The 26958-nt window shown below is 39.1% G+C and overlaps 1 protein-coding gene across 8 annotated transcripts in view; it reads right to left on the bottom strand.

Moving 5' to 3' along the window:
• PCDH15 (protocadherin related 15) overlaps window positions 1-26958 on the bottom strand; it is a 725853-nt gene that overhangs the window by 62702 nt on the left and 636193 nt on the right. For all 8 annotated transcript variants that reach the window (XM_052799247.1, XM_052799249.1, XM_052799246.1 and 5 more), the window contains 3 exons: window positions 16961-17070; window positions 15803-15943; window positions 4168-4295 (listed from right to left, as the gene is read on the bottom strand). In XM_052799247.1, the coding sequence (XP_052655207.1) occupies window positions 4168-4295; window positions 15803-15943; window positions 16961-17070 (379 nt within the window). The remainder of the gene's footprint in view (window positions 1-4167; window positions 4296-15802; window positions 15944-16960; window positions 17071-26958) is intronic.

The raw sequence follows: 26958 nt of genomic DNA, 5'->3' as shown, positions 1-26958 counted from the left end.
TACGGACTTCAGTTTATCCCCTTTCCTGTGCAATTTCTTAAGCATCTCACCTCACTTAGAGAACCAAACTTTGACAACTGCCTCTACATATTGACAGCACAGTAAATGCCCTGGTACAAAACAATGTTATGACTTATATTAGCCCTGTCCACAGATGCAGGAACTGACATGTCATTAGGAGCATGGATATTCACATGAAGGGATATAAAAATAAGGGCCTTGGAGTTGGTATTAAACATACACACGCACACACAGAGTGACTGACAAAGAAAAGGTGGGCTGGGAATTTTCAAACAACTGACCTGACTATCCAAATCATCCACTACTAATAGAAGTCTTCGACTTTTCAGGTTTTCAAGCAAAATCTGTCACTTATAGATAAAAATCAAGAGAAAAACCAAAGAAGCTAGGAGTTAATCAACAGAGTCCCTGTTGTACCTCTAGAATGCCTGATTTTGTTTAATACAAGGAAAACACTGGCTCAATTCAGAGTCCGTTCTTTTTTCGGTAACAACAATATTACACTTTAATTTAAAGCAAACACTGTATCCTTCCCTCAGGATAATGGAATTTACATAAGAAACGAATTAAAAGGTGAATGTCACTTCTACACATTTAGTACCTATTTATTGCTGGTATCTCCTTGAAGTACGGGGAAAAAAAGGCAAGTTTAGGTCCCAGTGTGCAGGAAGTGTTGCATACTTTTCTACAATGGTGACTGTATGGCATTGCTATGACAAATAACATGACACTGTTCATAGTTAGAAAACGTTCGTTCACTATGAGTCTCAATAACAATGATTTCAACCATCTACATTATGCAGTTTAATGTCTTCCAGTTGTAAAAAATATTCTGCTAGTCAATACCCCATGTTCAAGGATCATCAAAGTTGTCGTCAGTGACAGGAAGAATGAGAATATGCCAAGAACATCAGTTTCTCTTCAAAATTACTCAGATGTCATTAAAAAATTTAGCAACTATTAATGAATGCAGAAGATGAAAGCAAATGCATTTAAACTCCTCCTAAGAACCCAGCTTCCCCATTAGAATCAAAATTTGAATAATTTCTACAGTGCAAGCTATGCGTGTACTTTATTAATGTTCTTAAAAATTTCAACTTGGAAAACTACTCATTTAATTCTACTCACCTGAACTCTTCAAGAAAAAAACATTACTTTGATTAATTCTTAAAACTAATTGGAATGGGTATCGTATTTAACTAACAGAGCAATTATTTTTTTTTCTAAAGGACAGAAAATAGGCTAACTAGCACCGACTGCTGAAAATGCTTGGTGCTAGAACAATAAATTACAGCCTGATTTTCTGCAACAAGCACTTCTTAACTGTTTCTAATTTTACTTTAACTAAGCACACAGTTATGTTTGATGCCATCCACTAGTAACAACTTCTGTCTCATACCTTGTTCTATTTTGCCTGTCAGCAAACTCAGGGAGAATTCTGTCATACGCTTTAACAGAAACAGGTTAGAGACATAAAATTGTAATTTCTTTTGTGTCCTCCTTTGATAGTCCTTTTCTGTCCTCTGATCACCATTTCTGAGTCAAATGTTTCTGAAGGGTAAAAGCAGATTCCCCTCTTCACCCCCAAATATCCCTTACCTGTATGCCTGCTCTTTTTCACACACTTCTTATCCCCTTGACTGACACACATGAATATCTGTGCCTAAGAAATCAAGAATGCCTCTTCAAAAGCCAGGTAGGATATCACAGCCTGTTCACATTTTGTATAATCAACTCAAAATGCAATTTTACATTTGTGTCTAGTGTTTCATTTACTTTCACACAGATAACACTCCTTTATCTAAGTAACTCTGCTATTCAGTATTCTTCATCTACTCCAGTATCTTTGTGTAGTACTGTTATCTCCAGCACTTCTAAAGTCCATGGATTTGACACAATTTTCAGTTTCCTATTTTTGAGTATGTTAGACCTTCAGTTTAAGGTTCATAGCCAGAAGCAATAACCAGCAAAATGTCCGGGAAAAAAAAGATATTAACAAAAATATTACCCCTACCTTCAAAACTCTGCTCAGTCATGGTCTCAGATCACCCTAACAGCAACAATACTACTATTTCTTTAGTTTGTGCATCTAGAATTTTCATTGAATTGAGCAGATATCTGGTTATATGTCACTATTTTATATAGTATAGAAATCTGGTGTACCTTAAAACTTCAGTACAGAAGATGGAGGAAAAGAAAATGATGAAAGGAAATTCTGCAATTCTTTTTCTGAAAGTATTATTTCCAACACACAATGTTGCTTTATTGCTCACTTTACAATTTCTTTAACTGCATAGAAATAAATCCTTACAGTAAACACAGGCATTGCACATGCTAGATGACTTTTTTGTGCTTCATTTACGAAGCCTGAACTGAGTCTTCACAGTTGATAAAACAGAGGTAAGTAAACATGCCTTCTGGGCTAATCACTCTTTCCAGTGACCAATGTGTATCTTTCATCTCCTCTCATCATAATTCCTCCCTACACCTTCCCTTTTATTCAAGATTGCTACTTCTTTTTAACTACTCAGTGTTCTAATAATGCTATGAGAGAAGTCGCACTGACTTTGACCTGCTAACTGATCTTATCTGATCTGGTTCTTCAAATTATCCTGTAGGTTGGGCACAGGTCTTTCCATCAGGCAACGTTTCATGCTGCCCACTGAACAGCATGCTTTGCTACGCCAGGAACACACTTGGGGCAAAGTGGTATTAAGGCCCCTTCACGTTTTTGCAGTTGGGAGACTAGCAAGCACAAGCTCAGCCTTAGTACCATCCCAGGGCAGCATGTAACGTGGAATTCCTGACCAGCCCCATTTAGTAGGTCTGTCCCTACCTGTTATGGCCTCAAACATAATCTGCCTCCAGAGAAAGCTGGGAAGAATTGGCATAGGGCAGATTTATACATTATGATGTTCCCTTTCCAAGTTATCTTCAGTAAATTCCTAGCTGTTTACTTGGACTGCTGCATGCATTTCTAGAAAGGACCAATATGGATACTCTGAGAACAAAAATTTGCCTATGATAAGCACTGTATAAAAAAATAAGAAAAAACAAATACCCTGAACTAGTTCACAAAGTAAACAAATATCATCTACAGAAGCTTCTATCCAATAGTCAATGCTTAACAATTTCCCACTTTTCTGCCATTTCTGGGCTTACTTTGGGAAGGACTGCCATGAAACAAAAAAGCAATAGACAACTTTAATAAGCTCTGATATTCTCTATTTCATTCCTGGTACTCTAAACACATCATGAGGTCAAAGTAAAACTCTTAGCAGGTCATATTTCTGTGCCCTTTCATGCATAAGCTAGAATCAGCAACTTCAAAGCTATTATACTAACGCTTAAGGTGAAAAAAGATGCAGGAGGCCTGCTGAGGTAACAAAATAAGGGCAGAGGAAACAAGCTGACTTGGAAAGTCCTGGCAACTCAAGCTGTCTCTAGCACAAATGATTGCATCACAAAGCATTTTATAGAAAACAAGTAGCTTTATTCTAAGCTATTTTTATGTCTGATGTTAATTACATTCTATATATTATCTTTCCTTGAAATTTCTCTCTCTTTTTTTAAAAAAATCTACGGATAGTCAACTTTACTCACAGTTGTGTCACTGTGCACAAACCTGAAACTGCTTTGCTGACCTGAAATAGAAACTGTTCGTTCCTTTTTTAAAGCATAAACATGCTGCTGCCAAAGAAGTAGTCAGAAAAATTTAAGGTAAAAACTAGTGTTGAGCATAAAAGAATCCTCTAAATATTAACATATCTAAAACAATAGCTACAAATCGTCAAATGAAAAACAAGCACATAAAATTCAAGAGAAATAAAACCTGTCTTTTAAGCTCAAAATCAACTTGCATCAGTAACTGCTGGAATACTGGGCCAATGCATGTCAGTCACACACACACAAATGGAAACCATCACACTCATATTCATACTCAAACACTGATTTCATAAGATTTACCCATTCTGTGCTCGCTATACTTGTTTATAAGAAGAAACCAAATGGAAATTACTGCCAGTGTCTGAGAAGCTAAAGCAGTTTTAGAAGAAACATATTTTGTAACCTCCCGTGAAAAATCTAACCAGTGACTAAATATTTTCCCACTGCAAGTGAATGTTGTTTAAAAAATTTCAGTCTTACCTTAACTTTAAGCACAGAAGAAAACATTTTGGCATCTTCAGACACTCCTCCAATGTACATTTTTTTGGTAAAGACAGGCACGTGGTCATTTTCATCCTTCACTTCAATAAATACCTTGGCTGTATTACCTAAAAGAGGGAATGGAAAGTATACATAGAAAGTTTTGCAATAAATCTTTAACACTTACTGGAGTTCATACATTTACAGATCAAACAGATCATGTAAAAATAAGTGTATAGATAATACCGTAAAAATAAATACATTAGAAATAATGGCACATTTGGCATGAAAAGTATGAACCTGAGGGAAGTCAAGAGATTTCATGCATTATTTTTTTTACCTACCTTTATTGTTTCTGCATTTGGCATTTTTTCTGAATGAATCTTGATTTAACTTGGAGCTCAAATTTGTACCTTTATAGAAAATGATTCCTGTTATCTGTACACCTGCACTTTGCTGTTAGGGCTATCTGAATTTGCCTGTAAGCAAAAAGCTGCCATGGCTTTCTTTAGAAAGCAAAGTATTTGGGGAAAATATAAGAAAAGACCTGTAACTAATTTTTCACATAAATAGAAAAGCACAAGAAAGAATATTGTACTTCAGTTACACAGATTTTGGTCACATTAAATCCTCACAAGTGTTATAAAGAGGTAGCGAACAGGTGATGTACATGAGTAGTTACATTGCAAAGACCAGCTTGCTTTATATATTTTAGTTATTACTAACTCCCATGCAAATACTTAACGGGTGATTCTGCCACGGTGTCTGTAAACTCACAAATGTCATACAATAGCTCTGGCTATACAGCCTCAACACCTAACGAATTTACTGTGTTAACGGAATGCATGCCTAAGCCTGTCTTCATCACCAACCTGGCCTGGCCCATGGGAACTCAAGAAGTACTACTTCCCCCCTAGAGTTTCAACACATCTTCAAGCAAAATACTGCTGTTAATTTGCATTTTATTAAACAGTTACTGATCCATCCCACTGAACAATAAACATCTCTCTCCTTCTGCAAGAAAAAAACTTCTAGCAAAAACTGTGGACCTAGTGCAAAAAGAAGATTCAACTGCGCAGTAATCTATACCAACATCTGTTTCTCTCTTTCAGAATTGTATAATCCAGAAAGATTGCTGGAAATTATGATATCCAGTTCATTAAAACCACATTTTCAAGTGATAAATTGCCTCATTTCAGAGTTGGTTTTCCCAACTTGTTTCAGTGCCAGGGTAATTTAAACGTTGCACAGGTGCCATGCTGATCTGAGTTAGCTTCAAAATGCAGTCTCATTTAGAAAGACCTTAGTAGCTCTATCTTTAGGGTACCAAAAAATTAAAACCCAGACTATTTCTTAGACTGCCAAAGTCACCAAAGATATTCTGTCTATCTGATGGTCCAACTGATGGGAAACAAATGAGGACTTCATAAACATAACTGAAATCTGAGAAAAAACATTTCAAATGCCATCCAATGCATTAGTACAGAGAGAAGGAAAAAAGAGAAAGGAAAGAAAAAAAGGAAATTACATTTCCTCAGAGGAATAATCAATTATTCACCTTCCACACTGATCCATGCAGATATATTAAACAACTTTTAGGTGCTGTTACTTCACGGGAAAATGATTTCATGACAAGCTCTCTTTTTACGGATGTGAAAAAAAAAGCCATAATCCAACATCTGAATGTGTGTAATGTGGACATAATGGTCTATTTGTAATCATCTCTAGTTTGCTTATGTTCATTTTAAAAGAACGTTTCTTACCTTGACTACATTATTTATCACAGTGAAGAAAAATTTCAGTCAAAGAGGTTCTGTGAGGTCCTACGAATAGTCAAATCTCTCTCTTGTTAAACCAGATCCTCAATGTTTCTGGCTGCAATACTAAGTTACAGTTAGAATCTGCAGCCCTGTTGAGAAAAATGAGATTCTCAGGCAGGCTTTCTCACTGCAGTTACACCCTTTAGGGAAGAAGGCAATTGAAGCAGGATTACAGGCAATGTGTGTAAGTGACCTTGCCCTGCTGAGCTAATGAACAGTTATATCAATGGCTAGCACCAGTTTACTGCTGTAGGGAAGATCCTAATTGTATCACGTTCGGTGCTGGTAGGACTAGGCATTTGCTAACCTGCACTGGCTCTCTCTAATGCAAATTAAACATCTTTTGCGTACTCCTCACTATCTTCATCATTTCAAGCCAGTTTTGGTGAGGTGGCTTAGCCTTGTGCAAAATTTGCTTTGCAATTTGCTCAAAAACATTTGTTTAATTTGCTGGTAGTTCTCTGAGCTGCCAAAATGCTGATTTGTTTAGAGATGGTTGAATGCTTTGAAAATGAGAAATGAAAGTTATTACATTAAGCACAAAGCAAATTAAATATCCTGCATATATACAAACTAACATTAGCATCGTTAACATTAAATTAAACATACACCTTCATTTTATAAGCTGTGTATAAAAATCGGGCAGTAAGATATTTCATTCGTTCTGGCAGATGGAGGGGAACGTGGCATCTGTGAACTCCGCACTACCACGTGCTTTTTATCTGATTCCAGCCTACAGCTGGCCGTAGTGAACAACTCCCAGCCAGTTACAGAGGTCGCCTTATTCTCACATCAGAAAAGCCTAGAAGAAGCGCACATTAAAATCCCCGCGGCCATGTGGGTGAAGGTCACATCAGACCCTTCGCTGTGGGGAATTGCCCACCAGCTCTGCTCGATTCAGTCAGATGTCCCCTGCACGCGGGGCTCTGGTGCTCCTATGTCCACCATCCCTGCACCTCCAGCACCCTGCCTGATTGAAAAGGCCACCCAACCTGAGCACGTTCTTACAGAGTCTGGTTTTGACTCTGGCATTAGACTCTTCTTTCCTTCATATTCCAAATTTGTTAACCCTTGTTTTAAATATCGTTTATGTGTGGCTCTAGCCCTCTTTTCTGGTACCTGAATGGAGGCAACAGCATCCAGTATATAACGTGCGCTTTTAGTTACTGATACTCTCGCGGGTAGGACAGTGAACGCCAAAGGACACCAACTTTCACACTCACCTTCCAGTGGGGAAAATTTGTATCCCGATGTATGTAAAACCTTGCTGTTTTGGTATTCTAGATCTGGAATCCAGCCCCAGTTACATTCTTTTTCATAAATTCTGGGAGTTGAAACCAGAGGTTACTCCTCCATGGCACTTCTTGTGAGACCTCGTGCAATCAAAGTATAATTCTTATTACTGTGACTGAGCTACCTAAATAGCTGGCCAGGTGAAAGAAGAAAAAGCATCTTTCCCTGGACAAAGCAGAACAGGACTGCCAAGATGGCCAAAAAGAGCAGAGAAAAAAACTGATTGAGTGGTACAACTGCCTTCCTTCAGCTGTAAGGGAAGTGCTTCTCTGCACACAAAGTATGCAGATAATATTTGATAAGCAGTTTCCTTAGTTTTACCACACATTTTTATTGCTAAGACACATTTATCATCTGGATTTTTCACAGCAATTAGTTCAACAGTCATGAAGGTCAAGTCAGCCTCCCAGACAATACACCACGCGAAGGAAGTTTCTGCACTGCAATCTCCTGCAAGGTCTCCCATGTCCCATTTGCCTCCTCTCTTCTAGACCCCCCTGAGATGGGTTGCAGTGCACAGAGTACAGAGAACTGCAGCTGCTTATAAGTCATCTTCAGCTTATAATAACCAAACATATTGCATGCACTGCTTGAGCTAAATAATCATTCCCAAGACTAGAAGATGAGGCATTTGGATCTTTCAGCTTCTGTGATTCACTTAAGGAGAGTGAAAACATCCTGAAAGCTGCTCTGAAGAAAACCAGAGGATTGTCTGAAACACATAAAACTAGTAGATCACAAAAGACTAACACAGAAAACAAAAACAACAACAAAAACTCCAGGGAGCTGGTCAGAACTAGTGTGCATTAGCATTTCCAGAAGTTTTTCCCAAACGTGTTTGTTGAAAACTCTTACCTGGTATCACTGCTTATCTAAGTAGTGCTAATAATGTGCCTGATTCATGCGAGCCTGTAGTTTCTCACCAGACTGCAGAAATTAAGTTGAACTAAAGCAATGCTTTTTGAACACTGGGACAGTGTCACTTACACTTTGAGTGTTAGCAGATTTGTTTTACATTATGCTTTCACCAATGATACTACACTTGTCTTCTATAATATGCCAAACCAGCCATTGATACAGCTGCTCTTCATCCATTGATAATTTTAACATTAAAAAAACGCATCTAGCTTAAGCAGTGGCTGTTTGTTCTACAGTAGGTAACAGCAGATTGTTCTCTTTTAGTTCATTTTAATCAAACTGGGAATGAGAATTGTAATTCGTCAGGGTTCAATAGCACTTTGCTTTACTACTGTCTTACAAGTCTGTCGAGCAGACTTTGTGCTTTGGCAGGTAAACTGAACTGAACTGCAGCTGCACTCAATCTCGCCTTACTAAATTTGGCAGAACCAAATAGGAATCAGCACTGAATATTTTTCCGTCGCATTTTGATCTAAATCAGCATGTGCCCATAAAGCCTGAAGAAGCACATCATATGCTGTAGCTGATCAAGAACAGTGGAAAAGGAAGCTTTGACGAGACAGAAGCAGCAACATATTTGGAACAGCACTGATCCAAGGTCTGATTTAAATAAATATAAAACATCTTTTTCTACCAAATAATTAATTGAAAGGGAGCTCACATTTTATGCAGTCTCTCTAAAAGACATTGCTTTGTTGCCCAGAGAAATTTGAAGTTTGTCCCAGTGGCTTTTGGGGAAACTACCCCAGAGCTGTGTGGCAGGGGAGGCAGATTCACAGCTCTTTAGGCTCTGCAGCATATTTTGTCCATCTGTCACGTCTCCCAGATTCAGGGACTGGCATGGCAGCCAACTTATAAAACACCATCAGCACAAACTTTTGCAACATGTTTGAAACTAAAAATGTAGGGCTACTTGAAAAGTCAATAGTACAGGGATACAGAATTCATTTTCATATTTAACTTAGTAAAACTATCGTTCCCAGTTAGTATGGAGCAGTTGCAGAATTTTGGTTGCAAAACCAGTTTTATCCCTTTTCGCTTTATGATTCCCAAAGGTTTATTTTGTGATTAGAAAACCAAAAACATTACAGGAGAGACAGATCTGTTCTTTTACTGTCCAACACCCACAACAAAGCCCTGCCTCACAGCTGGGATTACAGCAGCAATTTGACAACAGAAATGACCCTCCTCGGGGCAGTGCCTCTGCATATGTCTGGGGAATTGGTATGCACCACTTCTTGCTTGGGGCTGTGCTAAAGGCAAAAAATAGTTCTAACTGAATGAATAAAACATGTAAATAATAAATTGAAAGGTACATTTTTGCTTAAAAATCTTTCGATACCAAAATAAAAACCATCTCTACCAAGATCACATATTCACATCTGGCAGTGAATGTAATATTTAGCACACCTGATTGAAATGAAAAAACATGGAAGTGTATTCCCCCCTCAGCTGGTCTAACACTCTTGAGATACCTTTCTTCTTGCTTGTTGAATTCTACTTCGAAGTTGATTTTTAATAAAAATTTGTGCAACTCTGAATTCTGCAGCACCCATGAGAGTTTGGAGGGATATCTTGGTTTAGTTCTCACCTGTAGCAGGCTGGATGCAAACACAAAGATGGCACTTGCCATTTCTGAAAAAGAAATCTGCTTATCAAGCCAGTGCAAGCACAACTGTAAAACATAAATTCATTGCTTGCAGTGCTTTTAATTTCTTTTTAATTCCTCTTAAAAGACAGTAAAACCAACCATGTGGTTCTGTCATTATTCTTGCATCTTTAGGAATGTGAAATACACACTTGCTGCTCTTCCTTTCCCTACTGTTTAATTAGAGCCAATGAAGTCAGCAAGAGTGTAAGCAAAAATAAAAAAAGAGGATGCAGGAGACATGACAGTGGGACTACAAGCGATGCCAGAAGTTTCCTAATGAAGATGCAGGTGACAAGATCAGAGATGTAGGGGGGAGTTCCGCTGCATTTACAAGTCCTTGACACAAGAAACTCCCCTCTTCAGCCCTGCCATGAGGACATGACTTACCTGGGAGGCATAGGCATCTCACGGTCAGTCTCAGACATTCAAAACAAGACAAAATCTACCGTAGAGCAACCTGCAGTCAAAAATATTCCCTCTGGCCTCCCCCTCAGCAACTGATTGAGCAGAAGCTGTTAACACAGGTAACTTCTAATGAAGACAAACCTTTCATTGGGCACTGTGCCAACTGGTAACACCTTCGCTTGTAAGGTTTAATTTTTAAACAATCTGTTTGCATCCAAGTCCATTTGCAGACAGACACCAAAGCAGCCTGGAGGCTACCTTGCTGAGCAGCCACGGAGGATGGGTGAAGCTGTGCACAGAAGGCAACGATAAGTCAAGATAAGAGAGCAAATGACAACTGTTATTGGCAGCAGTTCAGTGAGGGACAGTGCGGTAGCAGGCTGAAAGGGTCATATGCACAGAGTTGGGGAATGAAAAGATGCGCTCTTCTCAGGTGCTGGAAACTGAACACTGGAAAACATGAGACTGAATCCTCCACTTCTGTACTGGGAGGAATTTGGAGGTCCCTTTTGTCTGTGGTGTTCAAATGCAAATATATTCTGACTCTCTTGTAAATATACCCTTCTCTCCAGATCAAAGTGGGAAGCCTTGATGTCTCCCATCCCAGTGCACGTTTCATCTGTCTGGCACAGGGACCAGATGCCCACTAATCCTTTGATTCTTAAAACTGGGACCACGTTTACTTTAGTGGTAAAACCCTCTCTTCACCCCTTCTTGTCTATACCGCCCCACTGCTCACTCTCGCTGCGTTTAGGCAGCACTTTCTCTTTGCTGCTCCCTCTGATTTCCTGTAAACCCGTCTGTTTCCTCCTGTCCCTTCCTTCCTTGCCACAACAAGGTTATTGCTCTGACCACATTTCCCTGGGTATCAGACTGCAGGACAGTGAGATGCAGATGAAAACTTTGTGAACAGCTGACAGTGTTCAAATGAGGTAAAAGATGACATTTCTCCTGTTCTTGTTCAAGAAGTACTTCTGGTTTAGTAAGTGATTAACTGTACTGATACATTCCCTTCAGCTCACTAATTCACAGCTCCTTGTGGGAGGAAAAAGCTGCTCGCTCTGTGATAGATTACAGAGCAGCACCTTCCAATTGCAGAACACATCCTGCCACACACAGTTCTATGATGTTCCCCTTATATATCAGTTTTTTCTTTTTTTCATCTTATCCACTGAGAGAGAACTGAAAGCTTCTATCTGGAAGCTCATAATCACAATCCTACAGTATACCACTGGACTACAGTCTATTGTGATAGACAACCTAAGAAGCAAAGAGCAGACAGAAAAAAAAAAACAAACCCAGGCTGCTCAATTTAAATGAATTGGAGAATCCATTAATACTGAAGGTCTGTTGAGGCTCAGCAACACCAGTTGCTGATTCCTCAAGCCAGAATTCCAACCTTTTAATCCACTATCATCAGAAAACCTAACTCTTCTTCCATTCAAATGAAGTAAAAATGCACTGCAATTTCATATTATAAAGTTTCAGTTAAAGTAACTCATTTAAGGAGTTTGATTCCACTGAAAGTGACAGTGTGATTTTGCATGATTTAGTATCATATTTTAAAAACCCAGTTTAAGTCACCAATTTTATGTTCTCATACTCCAAAGGACATCTCAATTTACTTTCTCTCCTTATTTATTTATTCGGTTATTACTATGCTATCAGTCGGCACTATCACTGAATGACAAGCTTAGTTACACTTAATGCAGTATCATCCACTTTTCCACTGCACAGATGAAAACTCAAACTCCTACTTCTATGTAATTATCTTCCGTAATACCATACAGTTAAAAAACAATTTGGTACCTAGCTTCTGAGCTTTGTAAAATTCAGCACTGTTTTGTGGCTGAGCAGTTCATCAGTGCTGTGTTATCTAGCTCCAGAAGGACTCATCATTGCAGCTCCAGAGTAGGTCATCAATTCACTGCCAACAAATTCTCCAGAACAGTTCACCAATTCAGTGGTATCTAACACCAGAACTGGCAGCAATTTGTTGCCATTGAGTGTCAGAGTGGTGTATTCCTTCAACGTCACATAATTCTAGAGAAGTGCATTCAAAGTCACCTATCTCCAAAGTATTTCATCATTTCAATGTCACCAAAGTCCGCAGTGGTGCATTAATTCTGCCTCATCTCCTTCCACTGTAGTTCGTCAATTCAGTGCCCCGAAACTCAGAAGTAGTATTTAATCTGATTAAAACTCATAAAGAAAGAAAAAGGTGCCGAGAAAATGGAAAGACATACATCATACAAATGTAGGAATCAAACCTAGAGGTCAAGGGATCGCCATTACAAAGACATGATTTAGTTAGCCAGATACTTATAAAGCATTTTATAAATATACATCTACCAAATTCTTTAGCTATCCACCCAGCACAGTGCATATGCAAAACCTAATACACGCTGTATACTCATGGACATCCAAACACATACAGGAAGCGCACGCCTTCCTTTAAATTGGACCAAATTCAAACTCCAGTCATTATCAAGTATCCCTGAATAAAATAATTCAGCTATCACCTTTTTAAAACTGCTGCCCAGTTGGGAGAACTGCTCTAGTGCAGACTCTGAGTCGGAAGAGGGAATCAGAGGCCACTGCTTCCCTGACTGGAGAGGTCTGCCCAAAGACCTCTGCTGGAACCTGCTGACTCCCTCGTCTGTTAATCCATGTCAGAGAAAGATATGAAAAGAGCTGTATGCTGCATGGAAGCCTTATCCCCTCACTGCATATGGCCTGGCCACATTTTGCAGAATATAATCTTAACTGCACCTCTCCCAGACACAAAGAAATGCAGTCAACTGGCACTAGCTCTCTCTTTCTCTCCCTCTCCAGATACATCATCGATGGTGGCTATAACAGCACATAGAATCTTACACTGCTGTTAATACAATTAAAATTCTGACCACTGAATAATCCCTACACGTTACACCATGCACACTCTCAATTCTTTCTTAAAGAAGAAGAAATATCCATGATAATACATGCTCAATTTCCAAAAATCTTCTCCTGGTTACGTGGGTAATATTGGAAAGCCTGATGAATGTATTTTAACTGCCACCCCCTGTACAATGTCTCAGGCTATAGTCTATCACCCAATTTTATGGCATGTTCCCAAATACTGAAGCCCATTAAGTCTAATATCTTTAAGAACTTTACAAACCCGTAAAGCAAATTTTCATGAAGTACCAATTTCAGTATTGCAGGCAGGTTCTACAGTAGTATGTTAGTACGGAAGAAACAGACTTGCACCCTGTTTAAATTACTATCCTGAAAATCTGAATTTTGATCTCTAATCTATACACTAATTATAGAAAAAGGACAGCAGAATTAGCCCAGTTAGTTAAGGGTGGCCCTTCCTTTGTAACCCTCAGACTATTAACTCTGTGGATTACAACCTGCAGTGTGGGAAAGATTCTGTCTGTCACGGAACAACTTTGTCACCTTTGACAATAATGGGGTGGTACTTTGCCTCTCTGCCTGCCAATATGCCAGCCAAAAAGCCCTAAGTAGCACAAGCAAAAAAGCTGACACAGCTCACTTCTCCCTGCAGCAAAGGAAAAAAAGGGATGACACTGTGCTCTGAGTCCTATTTTGCCCAGTGCTCTCTGTGCCTGGACACAGGCACAATGAATTATCTCCTACTCAGGGCAGGTGGAAAGGTGACAGTCTAACATTAGTGGCAGATGAAAGACTGATGGAATTTTTTTTGCCCCTGGCTTGCCATGCAGACCTCCTTGGGAACAGAGATCAAAACAAAGTCCGTGGCAGCACAATCCCCACAGCGTCGTACTGCCAGTAATGCCTTAAAAGACACACTCGAACTAAAATAGCTCATTATATTACTGGAGGCTTCCAAAAATCGTGAGAAGGTTTTACTATGTACACACTTTGATAAGTGCCCAAATGTCACTGATGTTTAGGAACAGTCTGGTACTGGCATTTGTTTTATGGTATCTCCCCCCACCTGTCTCCCTGGATTGACAAGTAACTAAATATTGGTTACCTGCATAAAACTGAAGTCTGAAGTAAATTTGAACTCTATTTGTATTTTGTGGTTTCAAAATACCAATGTCCTTTTTTGGTGAATGTCCTTTTTTGAATGAATTATACACACACGTCAATAAACAGCAGGTACCCAAAGCCTGACCTTCTGGGGATTCCTCAGCTCCCGCAGGGGCGAATGCAAGGAGATGGTACAGCAGCACCTCTTGGACCGACATATATAATGAAAGAGGCTGAAGTTTTCCCCTCAACCGATTAGTTCATGGGAGTGTTTTTGGTCAGGATGAGCCTACTCTTTTCCAGTGCTAAAAATTTGCTCTATGATTAACACTGGTGGAAGTGCAGAGGAGAAAAAGCTCCAGCTACCTGCAACAGATCTGGCCCACAGCTCATACTGGAATAACTGTGACTGCAGAACAATGACTTGAAATAAACTTACATTCAATTTGAAAGTAAAGGAGGTAATATTTTCATAGCCCTTAAACAAACGTTCCATTCCTCACTGCCTTTTTCTCATTGCAACAGTTCACCATCCTAGGCTTATTTTCATTGCATTCATGATGCTCCTTAGCTAGAGCAGGGAAAAACTAAGACTCACAGACCAAAAATACAGAGAAAAAAAAAAAAAAATTGAGACAACAAACACAGTCTGTGTAAAAACGTGTACCAAAATACTTTTTGGTACAAGGTTTGGGTTTTTTTAACTACGCCCTAACTGTGGCTTAAATAGGAAGTTGTATAAGATGGGATAGGACACTAAGTGAGCCAGATATTTAAAAGCCAGCCTTTCCAGACTTTTTTCCTTACAGGGAAGATGATAAAAATCATCAAAAGACCTTTCAAATTACTTTTCTTAGAACAAGAAAACCATTAAAGAGAAAAAGAAAACCCTCATTGTGAGACAGAGCCAAAGCAAAAAAGTTTGTAAACAAACCCCTTCCTGCCTAGAGATCCTGCAAAAAAACTTGTCTTTGTCACAGCAGGTCCTTGCCTCCAGTTTGCTCTCCATCAGGGTTGCAATAAACTCTACGCAGACCCTGAGGGGTGCTGAAGGAGTCTTTTTCCTGTCACCCTTACTGTGTATCTGTTCCCCATTCCTCTCAGTAGTGTCCCAACATTTGCTGTGATGTTACCAGCCCAGCAGGGAGGAAGTCTGTATTTGGGCTGTATAATGTGTTTATGAAAAAGTAACTGTGACATTCCATCACAAAAAGCCCTAATTACACTGAAAACGTTCAATTTGTGCCATCAACTCTCTGTTTATATATAAACATGACTTTTGTCTGTATCAGTAAGGCTTACAACTGTGTAACATCAGACATGATTTGTGAGGATTTAGCTCAAGACTGATCAGCTCCACATATGGAAGGCAAGCATCAAGATCCACAAATGCACTCTCTGCTGCTCACATATCATCACCACCCTTGTATTTCTGATAACAAAATAAGGTCACTAGCTAGAGTGCAGTTATCAATATCCTCAAAAAATAACAATACATATGTATATTAAAAAGATATTTAGAAATAAGGATTTTTAAACTTACTTTTGGAAGGGACACGCAGATTGGATCGTACCACTTGTAAGGAGTCTGCTTGAACTCGAAGCTCATAACTTTTCACACTTTCATAATCCAGATACTTTTTAACTGAGATCACGCCTGTTCTGTTATTAATAGCAAAGACATCTGAAATCCAGCAAAAACAGAAGTAACTTTCTAAGACGCAAAACCACTTTAATGCCTAAGTGCTTCAATTTTGGTGATGACACTATTCTCTGACAGTGTCTTCAGAAAGTTGTTCCCATTCCTCCCTCAGGCCTCTAAAAGCCCATGTGACTCCTCTTTGAAGCTGTCTTCAAAGGAGCACAGCACCTGAATCTGACCTGGTACTAGAATGACCAACTTGAGGACATGCTAGCAAGAGCAGACAAGACAAACAGCCCACTCTCACAAAAAGTAGGATGGGATGGGGAATTCTTCCACATCCCTCCAAATAATTTAGTGTAACTTTGCTTAGAGATTTCAAGGTGGATCGCAGAGGATACCCGAGAAGGATGCAAATGCAGGAATGGCGTTTTGTTTAAATATCAGGCTCTAATCTAATACTTGTGGCTACAGCATGGCAAAGTCTATAGTGCCTTAAAACAGATTTCTAAGCAAAAAGTACAACTCATAGAATCATAGAATGGTTTGGGTTGGAAGGGACCTTAAAGATCATCTAGTTCCACCCCTCCCGCCATGGGCAGGGACACCTTCCACTAGACCAGGTTGCTCAAAGCCCCATCCAACCTGGCCTTGAACACTTCCAGGGACAGGGCATCCACCACCTCTCTGGGCAACCTGTACCAGTGCCTCACCACCCTCACAGTGAAGAATTTCTTCCTAATATCTAACTAAACAAATCAACTCCATCAAAGCTATTTATAGTCTTATTTCAGTATGTCATGGATTCACACCATGTGGCACAAATGTGAATTTTTCCATCAGTGAGAATTTGATTGTGTTTTAATTTTTATTGTAATTCTACTAATTAATCTGCTCTTCAGCTGATCTCTCAAGGCTTGATAATGGCAGTCCCTCCTGCTAGTACAGATGAGGCGGGATTTCACCTCAGCAGCTTTATTTCTATCACTATTTCTTGAAGACTTCTGATGCATGCACTAGGCTCACCATAACCACTAAGACCAAAATATTAGTCCTTACCCTCTTCATTTCCTGAAACAATTGAATATACAATTGTCTGGTTCAAGGCGGCCGCTGTAACAACTGTAACCACAGTTCCTTTTGGTGCACTTTCACTCACTGGCGGGGGTCTGCAGAATTGAACAAAAGTATTTGTGTTATCTTCCAGTTGCCTGAACAGTAAATTATTGAAACTTATTCCTCAGGTTAGCAGTTTCATCCATCTATTAGGCTGCCAAAGCAAGAGGATCTGTTATTACAGAAAGATATATTAAAAAGGCAAAGGTTTAACCTTTGCCTCAGCAAATGCAAAAAACAGTAAGATGTCTAACTGACAAGAGGTGACGATATAAAGATGGTTCTTTGACGTGAGAAATGGAAAAGCAGGGAATAATGAGTAGAAAATAACAGAAACACAAGAACTACCACAGACTGATAAACTGCAAGTAAAATTTAGAACTTAACAGCTCTTTTATAATACTCACCTCTACTAAGAAAACTCAGTAATCTATGAGAAATGCATGCAGGAAAACTCATGCATGGGTAAACCTCTATTATTTGAACAGTAAGCACTTTAAAGCCACTTCCACAGGAATTTCTACTCTTCAGAAAGATCAAAAAATTTTCCTGCCAACCCATTTTGGTACTAAAAACCACAATGCTTTTCAGGAAATCAACTGCAACCCAAGTATACATACGCATCTTTTAAGCATTCAGTAAATTGTTTCTGATTCACTGAGCACCATTTCGTGTAAAGAAAGAAAAAGAAAAAAGATTACACTACTAACACATTGGTATCTCATGTTCTTCATACCCTACACACTGAAAACTGAGCATCTCATATTCAGCATAGTTTCATCATGTAAAAATTACGAGTTTCCTCCTGAAATGCAGCAAAGAATTACTTCACTCTTTCTCTTTTGTTGTTCAAATGCTCTCTCCTCAGAAAATGTGATGAGTAACATTTTGAGATGCTTTCTTCTCAGGGAAACTCTAACTACTTCAGAATGTACAAAGAGTCCATGCTAATGTATTTAAAACAGCAATCTAAACAATTTCAACAAGGCGAAGTGAGACTCTGAGCTATTCTCAAATCAAATGTTCAGATTTTCATCACAGCAAGTAAAGGCTGAATTGATGCTTAAAACTATTCATGCTAGTGAACAAATAAATTTGAAAGGAAATTTTTGCACTCATTCATAAATGCAGATGCATCTTTATTAAAACTAGCATTATCCAGATACTTTCCATTTTAAAAAATTACACTCATTCAGTATATAATGAAAAAAAAGACAGATGAGGCTATGTTGAGACAGGTTCCTCAACAGGAGTAGACTTTAAGGAGAATTTCTGTTGTGCACTGTTCTTTAAAATTCTGGACAGAATCTACACCTGCTTTCATTTCAGAGTATTTTATGACTTCCCTCTCATCCTCTAGGTATTTTTCAAATACTCCACCCCATGCCACATTTTCCCATTCTAAGGGCAGAAAGCTGGAACCCCAGGTTGCAATCCTAACTATTGAACCCAAACCTTTGCCATCACACACCAGGAGACCAACAATCTGCCCTTGATCTCTGTCTTACAAACATTTTCTTTGGGATGAATATTGCTTCGAACATCCTGGAAAAAGTTCTAGATAATGACGATGAATATATGGAATTAAGTTAAAAAATTTTAGCAGGTAAATTATTCATTATTGTTTAAAAAAAAAACTCCGAACTAGGTAGTTTGGGTGATGATACCTGTTACACAACCTCTTGCCCTGGAAATGATGTACTTGCCTTCATGCTTTGCAGCTTTCTGCAGCAACTGCCTTCTGCCTGCATGAACGTTGGTCAAAAGTTTATCTATACTTCAGCCTCTTCCCTTGGGTTGCTATTCAGACTGCCTTCATCCTGACCCTAGATTCTCTGACTACTTCCTTACTTTGCCCTAAGGATTATACTTCTCCTGCTCTTCCCGAGTTCTTGCTCTCAGCTTAATCCAATTATGGCACCGTATTGCTGACTTGACCACTCGTGCTCCAGATTACATCACCTGTAAAAAAGATGTCAAAGGCAAACCATATCCATTGGCCCATAGGGCTAAGATGCACTCTTCTGTCCCTTCTTGTAACACCTTTCATTGCTTTATTTACTTGTTTTGTTTTGCTTCCTGTGGAGGGCCCAGTCTATCTTAAATTAAACCACCGTATCTCACTTCGCATGGTGAGGTATCAATCTTCTGAGAATCCCTAGGCCTTCCACTGTACGAAGGAATAATGGGGAGAAAATACTGTTCCAGGCTGAGCCACACTGGATCATGTAATAGTGACTGTACTGAAACACTGACTTCCAGATTTTTTCACGGAAAAAGATGATGGTAAGTTCACTTTTACTCAAACACACATGCACAGAGCAGATCACTCTGGTTTCCACCCTTCTGCCTCAAGTGTGCTATCAGCAGTAGAAATAAAATTCATTATTGATACCTAATTTATTAAGCTGCAAAACTAGTGCTATAAAATGCTTACTAATGTGCATTTTACAAACGCAAAGGTTAGAGACAGGAAAAAAAGGCTGTCAAATCTGAAAGCATTTCACGCTGTAGCTCTTTTGATGAGGTCAGAGATGCAGGCCAGCGAGGAAAATAAAGATCCTTTTTATGTTGCATTATATATTATGTCGTTTTCTTTTTCTCCTGAAGACATATATTTGAACAAAAACCCTCATGACTGTGTATACACAAACCCCACATTTCATCTGAAGCACACTTTCAGTATATTCTTTTAATGGAAATGGCCTTGTATCTTCCCCTCTGAAATAGCTGAATTCAATGAATTGACAAATCAATATCAATTAGTAAGCGACTTTTGTGTTTGCTATGAGAGGCTATAGAGGGAGTGGACAGAAAACCACCACAGTAATGGTATTGATTTCATTTCCCTGATTTAACAAAGGTGATCAGGTTCAACAGGAACAATGCATCAGCTGAATTAAAACATACAGCTGGTCTCTTAAGAACATTTTGCTGAATTGTAGAGAAGTGAACCAGCAAAAGACAGTGGTATTCAGCTGACAATATACTCTGCTTTATCCTGTACTACAAGCTCTAATAAGCTTTCTTTGGGGATAAGTTCATTATTTTCCAATTTTTGAATGACTAAGATGCACAACAGTGCCTTTTTTTTTTTTTTTGGTAAGTGGTAGACATACTATTTGAAGCTGTTTTAGGGGACAGGCAAGGGCATTTTTATGCAATAATTTTGCATTACTGGATGATAAAGTCTGGTTATTTTTGTGAGAAGACATGACACTAGCAAAGCAGTGCAATCCAGTCCAAGCCACCCAGAGGAGGGCTTAGAAAACTGAAAGCATAGGGAAAGGGGTACTGCTGTGACTTCAATACATGATTAGGATTCAGAGCGTCTGAAGGATTTTCGTCTGATAATGTTTGCAACACATTATTGAGCTTCTGAGTGCAACTGCCAATATAGTCATTACCTTGCCAGTCACAGGCTCTGACCATGCCTGACAGTACATTTCTGTCACTGTCACCTGCATGGGATTGGCACACCATTGGTTTACAGTCCAGTGCTGACTTATTTGAAATACTTCAAATGAAATGGTTACTTTCTAAGCTTCTGAACAAAACATCTTCTCAAATATATGATTTCTAATATCTCCCCCCCCGCCAATACTTATATGCATGGGTATCCACATACATACAGTCACTGAATGTAAGAAGGCCCTGTGCATTAACATGATAATTCACTTGCACCCCATGAATCTTAGGGTGAAATGGGATCAACAGCAATTAACACACTGTAGCCACCTCAATTCAGTCTACCCATAGTCTTAATCTTCCCTCCTAAACACTTTCCTTTGCACAACCATCTCTTGACCATGACAAAATAAATATATTTTTATACCAATGTTTCATTCATTCACATTTTATTTTTCTATAACCATCACAGCAATGTGCAATTTAGGTCAGTTGATCCTCACTTTAATGTTTTCACATAAATAGTAAATGGTATCTTGTCAGCATCCAGGACAGGATGGATACCAGGAGAGGCCTCCATCGCTGCGGTGCAACAAAAACCCTGTAGGATCCCTGCACTCAGCATGAAGCCACCCAACCTGCCCAAACCCTTCCTGACAAGCTGTGGTGGGAAAAGAGGACACAAAGGCAGCAAAGTGTAAAAACAGGAGCAGCCTTAATTGCTTTGTGCCTTACTGAGATAAGATTGGTATCTGATGGCCTTGGATTTGGGAAGAACAAATTAGTTTAAAATTGACAAAATAGATGTTCAATAATAAGTCTTCTGTCCCGCTCTTCTGATTTAGTTATCCCTGAACAAGTTTAAGATTTGCCTGTATTTCTTTGAGGCCAATATTGTATCGCTTACTGCTTCAGTATGAAACCGTGCCAACAAAATGTGTTTGCCTGTCAGAAAAAAAAAAAAAAGCAACCCCAAACTAGAAGAACAACAGGATTAAAATAAAATCATTATTTATACACAAAAGCACTGAAAAAGGACACAGATTGTAAAAGAATATCTTTTAATTTGCAATGTCTCAATTATCCGTATCTTGATCAGAGGGGGAAATGGAGACTGAACACATATCAAATACATTGCAGGGCATAACTATTTCTAAATGTCCAAAATGAAATTTTAACTTTTCCTCTCTCCTTTTCTGCTTCTTTTTTCCCTTTGCTAAACACATCAGACTCTCATCCATTTTTCAATTTGCCTGATATCCAATATGCTTTAAATTCACCATGAAACTTTTCTATCTCAAAAAGCATGAACATGAGATTTAATCAAAGATTAAATTTAAAACCACCAAACCCAATAATAAATTGGAAAATTGGTTTAGTACTGAAGTTTAATAGCGTGAGGTGTATGTACTCTGTACTAGACACTTCAGCCGACTCTATTTCGTGAATTATATTTTAGTTCATGGAGGTCCATAAGCATACCTCAGAACTTAAATTTTTTAAATTTTTTTGCTTAATTACATTGCTAAGATTCTTAGCTCAACTTGATTAAAATGTCATTTGGACCTCTCCTGGTAAAATCATCTCCCTACCTTCTCTCACATTACAGCTTCTTAAAGTGTTTTGGCCTTAGCTACTTTTAACCCTCAAGGGCATTTTACCTGAAGCCTTTTCTGAAACATGTTTCTAAGCAGCGTGCCCATTCCTGCACAGACTCTTTTCATCCGGCTCCTCATGGGAAGTGACTTCATTCGGCTTTTTGTCTGTCTGATGCTTTGCATTAAAGAGAAGCTATGTAAGCCATTAAAAACAACTGAATTTGTGTATTTTTCTGGAGAAAAGTCAAGTGTAGGCAGAGCACTAGAGTGTCTAAAATGAGGTGAGCTAACAGCTAAGTTGTATGGAAACTCAAATAGCTAATAAAAGCTCTACAAACAGAAACACTTAAATCGGTCTGGTTATGCAGCTGATTTTTTTAAATTGTGAAAAAAATGTACAAGTTTCTAACTGGTGCAGCAAAACGGAAAGCAAAGAAACAAGAAAGCAAGAAGTAAACATCATGACGGCAGCTCTTTTAACCCTCTCACCAACGCATTTAGACTATCTTGGCTTTCTGTCCTTACTCAAAAAAAGAAGGACCTAGCCACATTTTGGAGCAATAATTGATCAATTTCTCAAATTTTCAGTTTCCAGTAAGTGCAACCATAACACTCTGAACAGTTTGTCAGTCAGAGATAGTGATTCTTTTTTTCTGGAAAAGAATATTTTCTTCTTGATTAAATGTATTTTTCAAGCAGTTTATCTTCAAAGTGTCCTGACAAGGATCACATATTCCTTACTGTACGTAATATCCTCACTTTCTGTCTCAATTCTCAAATTGGTTCAAGACATTCTGACCTTTTCATGGTATTTATCTCTAAAACAGATGACAAGGGAGTCTGGACATTGTTACAGTGAACCCCTGTCAAAACCTATTATTTTTTTAAACCAAATGTTAAATTTTGTTCCTGTGAATTCTCATCAGGCATAATGCATTTATGTCATGCCACCAATCTTCCTAAATTAAAGCTAAGGACCTGAAGACATGAAAATTTCCGTCAGGATTACTACAGAAGCAAAAAAAGGAAAAAAAAAAAAAATTCCCATCAAGCACAATGTAGGACTCACTCACATACTTGAATTGGTCAGACAGACGGGTATCGATAGCATCAATTCTAAGACTGAGGATAATGCCGTGGCTTTGTGCTCTCATAATACACTGCCCAAAGCTGACAGGGTTTAATACTACAGTAGTGTATTATTTCTATTCCATATTCACATTCCTGGAGTGACTTAGTTCTACATTTCATTAAACTGCAATGTGGCGTTGAAAGCTCTGACCCTCATCCTTACCAAGCACAGCCAGGCAGATACCCTGCACAGACCTGGACCCTGTGCTTACCTCTTCTGGTATAACCGGGTAACATGCAGCTAGATTCATTTCACCATAATACTTCATCAGAAAAAAAACCCAAACCCAAACCATAAAATGAGAGTTTCCTTTTCATTTGGTAAAAAGAAGTAGAAGATTTTAATAAAGTGCAATGTAGCAATACTAAAACAAGGAAAACAGGGGAAAAAAGCATGATCCTTCTACTACACTGTAATCATCTGCTAACTTGCTCACTAATTTTTCAACGGCAAACCATGCTTCAGTATCTGCTGTAGAAATAATTTAATTTCCTAACTTTTATAACCACACGCTAAAGCGTGGTTTCTTTTTTTTTTTATTACAAACCAAATAAGTACCAGGAGAACACCACCACAAAACATTGATTCCCAAGTCAACATCACATGTATTTTTCTGAAGCCAAGCTGCCACTGACATGAGGCAAATTAAAAATGCATGTTGGAACCTCTGCATCATTCCTCTACCTTCAGTTTGAGTAAAACATTGACTATTTTTCCCCCCACTTCAGAAATGCTACATCAAAAATGTTGCCAGTGGCATTCCACTCTTTTTCATGTCTTTCATAAAATGTAAATGTAAGTTCCGTTATGGGAAAGATGGGAGAAGCAGTGGTAAGACTTGGATACCTTGGGAAAAGGATTACCCAAATGGATGCCCTAAATCTACCATCATTAAACAAAAGACTTTTGAGGGACAAAACTAAAACCCTGTGCACTCCTGTTACAAGAAGGGGGAAATGACCCCACTAACCGAGCGCTACTTAAACCAGCAGTGAGCTCTAATAGGAAGAAAAAAAAGAAAACTTAAGTAAACAGAGGCTTAAAGAAATACAGCTTACTAGCAGCCTGACGAAAACCCAACTGCATCCAAGGCAGAAGTTTATATCCTGCCACTTCAACACATGGTTTCATTTGGGAAGCATCTTGATTCCCTGAATAATGCCATTTTACTTATAGGAAACAAGTTATGACTTCTCAAATTACTTCTCAAAGCAACACATCAGAGACAAGTAAATCAGTAAGAAAATAGCTTTGGAAATCTCACTGTTGCCTACAACCCGAAAATGTTCCCTTCCCCTCCAAATCCCTAGTGTATATGGTTTGGGTTTTTTCCCCCGTTCTGTTCTTGGTTTGAACAAAGGACATTCTCAGCTGCTGTCCTCATTTCTGAACAGAACTTACCACTCCTGATTTTTTAAGACATGTATAGATTAACTTGTTCCTCTCCCTGGAAAAACTTATTTTTCTTAATGCTTATATTTTTCTTTCATGCGTTGTAAAGAAGGATGACTGAATTGGTAGGATACTCATGATAAGAAAAGCACAGTTGCTTCTACAAGGCCTCAGACATTCACAGCATTGTGGATGCCGTTCTGTGCCAAACGGCACCTTTTTGAAGGAAGCACCGAATTAGAGAGATTTCAGACATGAAATGCTACCCATACCCTCAATGCAGCTGTCCAGGATTCCCCATTTCCTATGTCACAGTGAGAATAACTGTTTGACTGAACAGCAGTAAAACAGAGAAATGGGAAAAGCCTCTTTAAGTAACACTTCCAGTTGACTCCTGATATGCCTCCACAATTTTGTTTTGTGAAATCCTATGATACATAGCTATTTGATTGGATAATATCTGCCTACAGTATTGATGGATTTAATTAAGTGGAAAACATTACATCGTATCTTTTACTGAGTGAGCAAGAGGTCCACGTGTCACAAAATCGCGCTTTTTAACCAGAACACATTTTCACAGTACAGTGTGTTGTTGCTAGCAGAGAAATAAAATGCCACACTACATTTATATCAAGTAACAGCCTCAAATTCACAACTTCATGTATTTCCTCATAAATTGGAACCAAACTTCAGATTACCATACAACTGGACATATCTTTTCAAACAGGTTGGGGAGCTATAATACAACATTAACAGAAGCGAAAAGTTTCCAGTATTTTCCTTTTTCTGCTATCAAATGGCTGAACACCTGTTTAATGGCCCCACAGGCAATAATTAGGAACCAATGACGCTGCTTTCGGTTAACATTTCATTTCGTGCTACAGCAGCACATTGCTATTAGCCATGACCTTCTAGTCGCAGAGGATGTGATATTTATTAATTAACAAAACAAGAAAAAGATCCCAAGTCCCTTTGAACTTTTACTGTTTTAAAACGAGAACGTACTCATAAAAAGAACAGGCTTGCTAAAAAAAAATTTTAAAAATCTCTTTATATTCATCTGAGGTTCACTTCACATCTGGTCTTTGCTGTTCCGTAGAACTGCTAATTATGATCTGTTAATTAAGAAATTAAAGTGCTGGCATTACTTGTTTGGAAGAAATGGAAACTTCTGGATCAATTAATTGCTGTGGAGTTCAATCAAGAGGTGATCTGGGTGGAGCCATCAGGACAAGAGAAATAATAGCCTGGGAAAGGAGCACTCAAAACAGCTGATTTGATTTTCTCAAGCAAGTGATTTATTGCCAGAGGCATGGGTGTTTCACCAGTACTAGGCAGAATGAGATCAAAGTCAGCATTAAAAACCTTAATAAACTGTGCGAACGGCCACAGCCTGTTTTCGGCAGCAATGCAGAAAGTCACGTGCCGTGTGGCGGCAACCCTTTCTTCATCGCCTTGCTGTGCCCAGCACCTCCAGGCCCTTGCTCTTCAGGCTGTCACTTTGGCTGGAGAGAGGCAGTGGAAGTGGCAGCTCAGGCCTTGTCCATACACTGTGCCTCCCTCTGCCGTCAGTGCTTTGGAAAACCAGCAAAATCCAACTGACTGCCAACCACCCCGCAGGGAGATGCAGTGAGAAGAGCATCAACAGCAGTGTCCTTCCTGGCAGCAAAAGGTCAAGTGGGCTCAGAGGTGGACTAGCCATCTACAATTACACGTCTGCATGTTATAGGCCTTTGATTCTTTTTGATTTTTGCCTCTTCACACTTCGCGTTTTTGTGGAACAAGCAAACAATGCTTGGTTTGGAAAACACTTTATTTAGCATGCACTGCTGCTGTCAGCTCTCTCAAAGCCATATTTAATATCCATGACAAGGACAGACAAGGATCCAAGCAGAGAATAATCCACATTGCTAATGCAGTTAAAACTCTGCAGCTTCAGAATGAAGCTCTAGGCTAGGAGCACTGGGATAGCTTGCAGTATCAGCTGAAGTGCGGTGAAGGCACTCAGGCTCACATGTAAGGATGCACTAGAGAGAGATCTGTGGGAGCTGCAGTGTCTCAGTGTCCCCAGAAGATGGTCACAGTCAAGGAGCACTAGGCATGGATCATCTGGCCCTTATTAACTACGCTAATGGCCTGCAAGCCCCTGGGGTGGCATCTTCACAAGCTGCTGGACCACATCGAGCAGACCTGCTGGCTGACTCTGCTCTGCTTCTAACAGGATGTGAGTGCATGGAGGAGGACTGTCCTAAAGCATGCTGTACCCAGGCTGCTCGGATGCTTGGCCTTGACTTGCTAGTTCCCACCAGAAGAGTTGACTGGTTGCAGCAGATATCTTTCAGATGCACTTTAGAGGTCATCTATCTCAGTCATTAGGAAGGAACTGTATTTTATCACTCACTTATCATAAA

The sequence above is a fragment of the Harpia harpyja genome, chromosome 10 (genome assembly GCF_026419915.1).
Source record: "Harpia harpyja isolate bHarHar1 chromosome 10, bHarHar1 primary haplotype, whole genome shotgun sequence".
Taxonomy (NCBI): Eukaryota; Metazoa; Chordata; class Aves; order Accipitriformes; family Accipitridae; genus Harpia; species Harpia harpyja.
The sequence above is the reverse complement of the archived record's forward strand: the minus strand, read 5'-3'. Positions and strand labels throughout refer to the sequence as shown.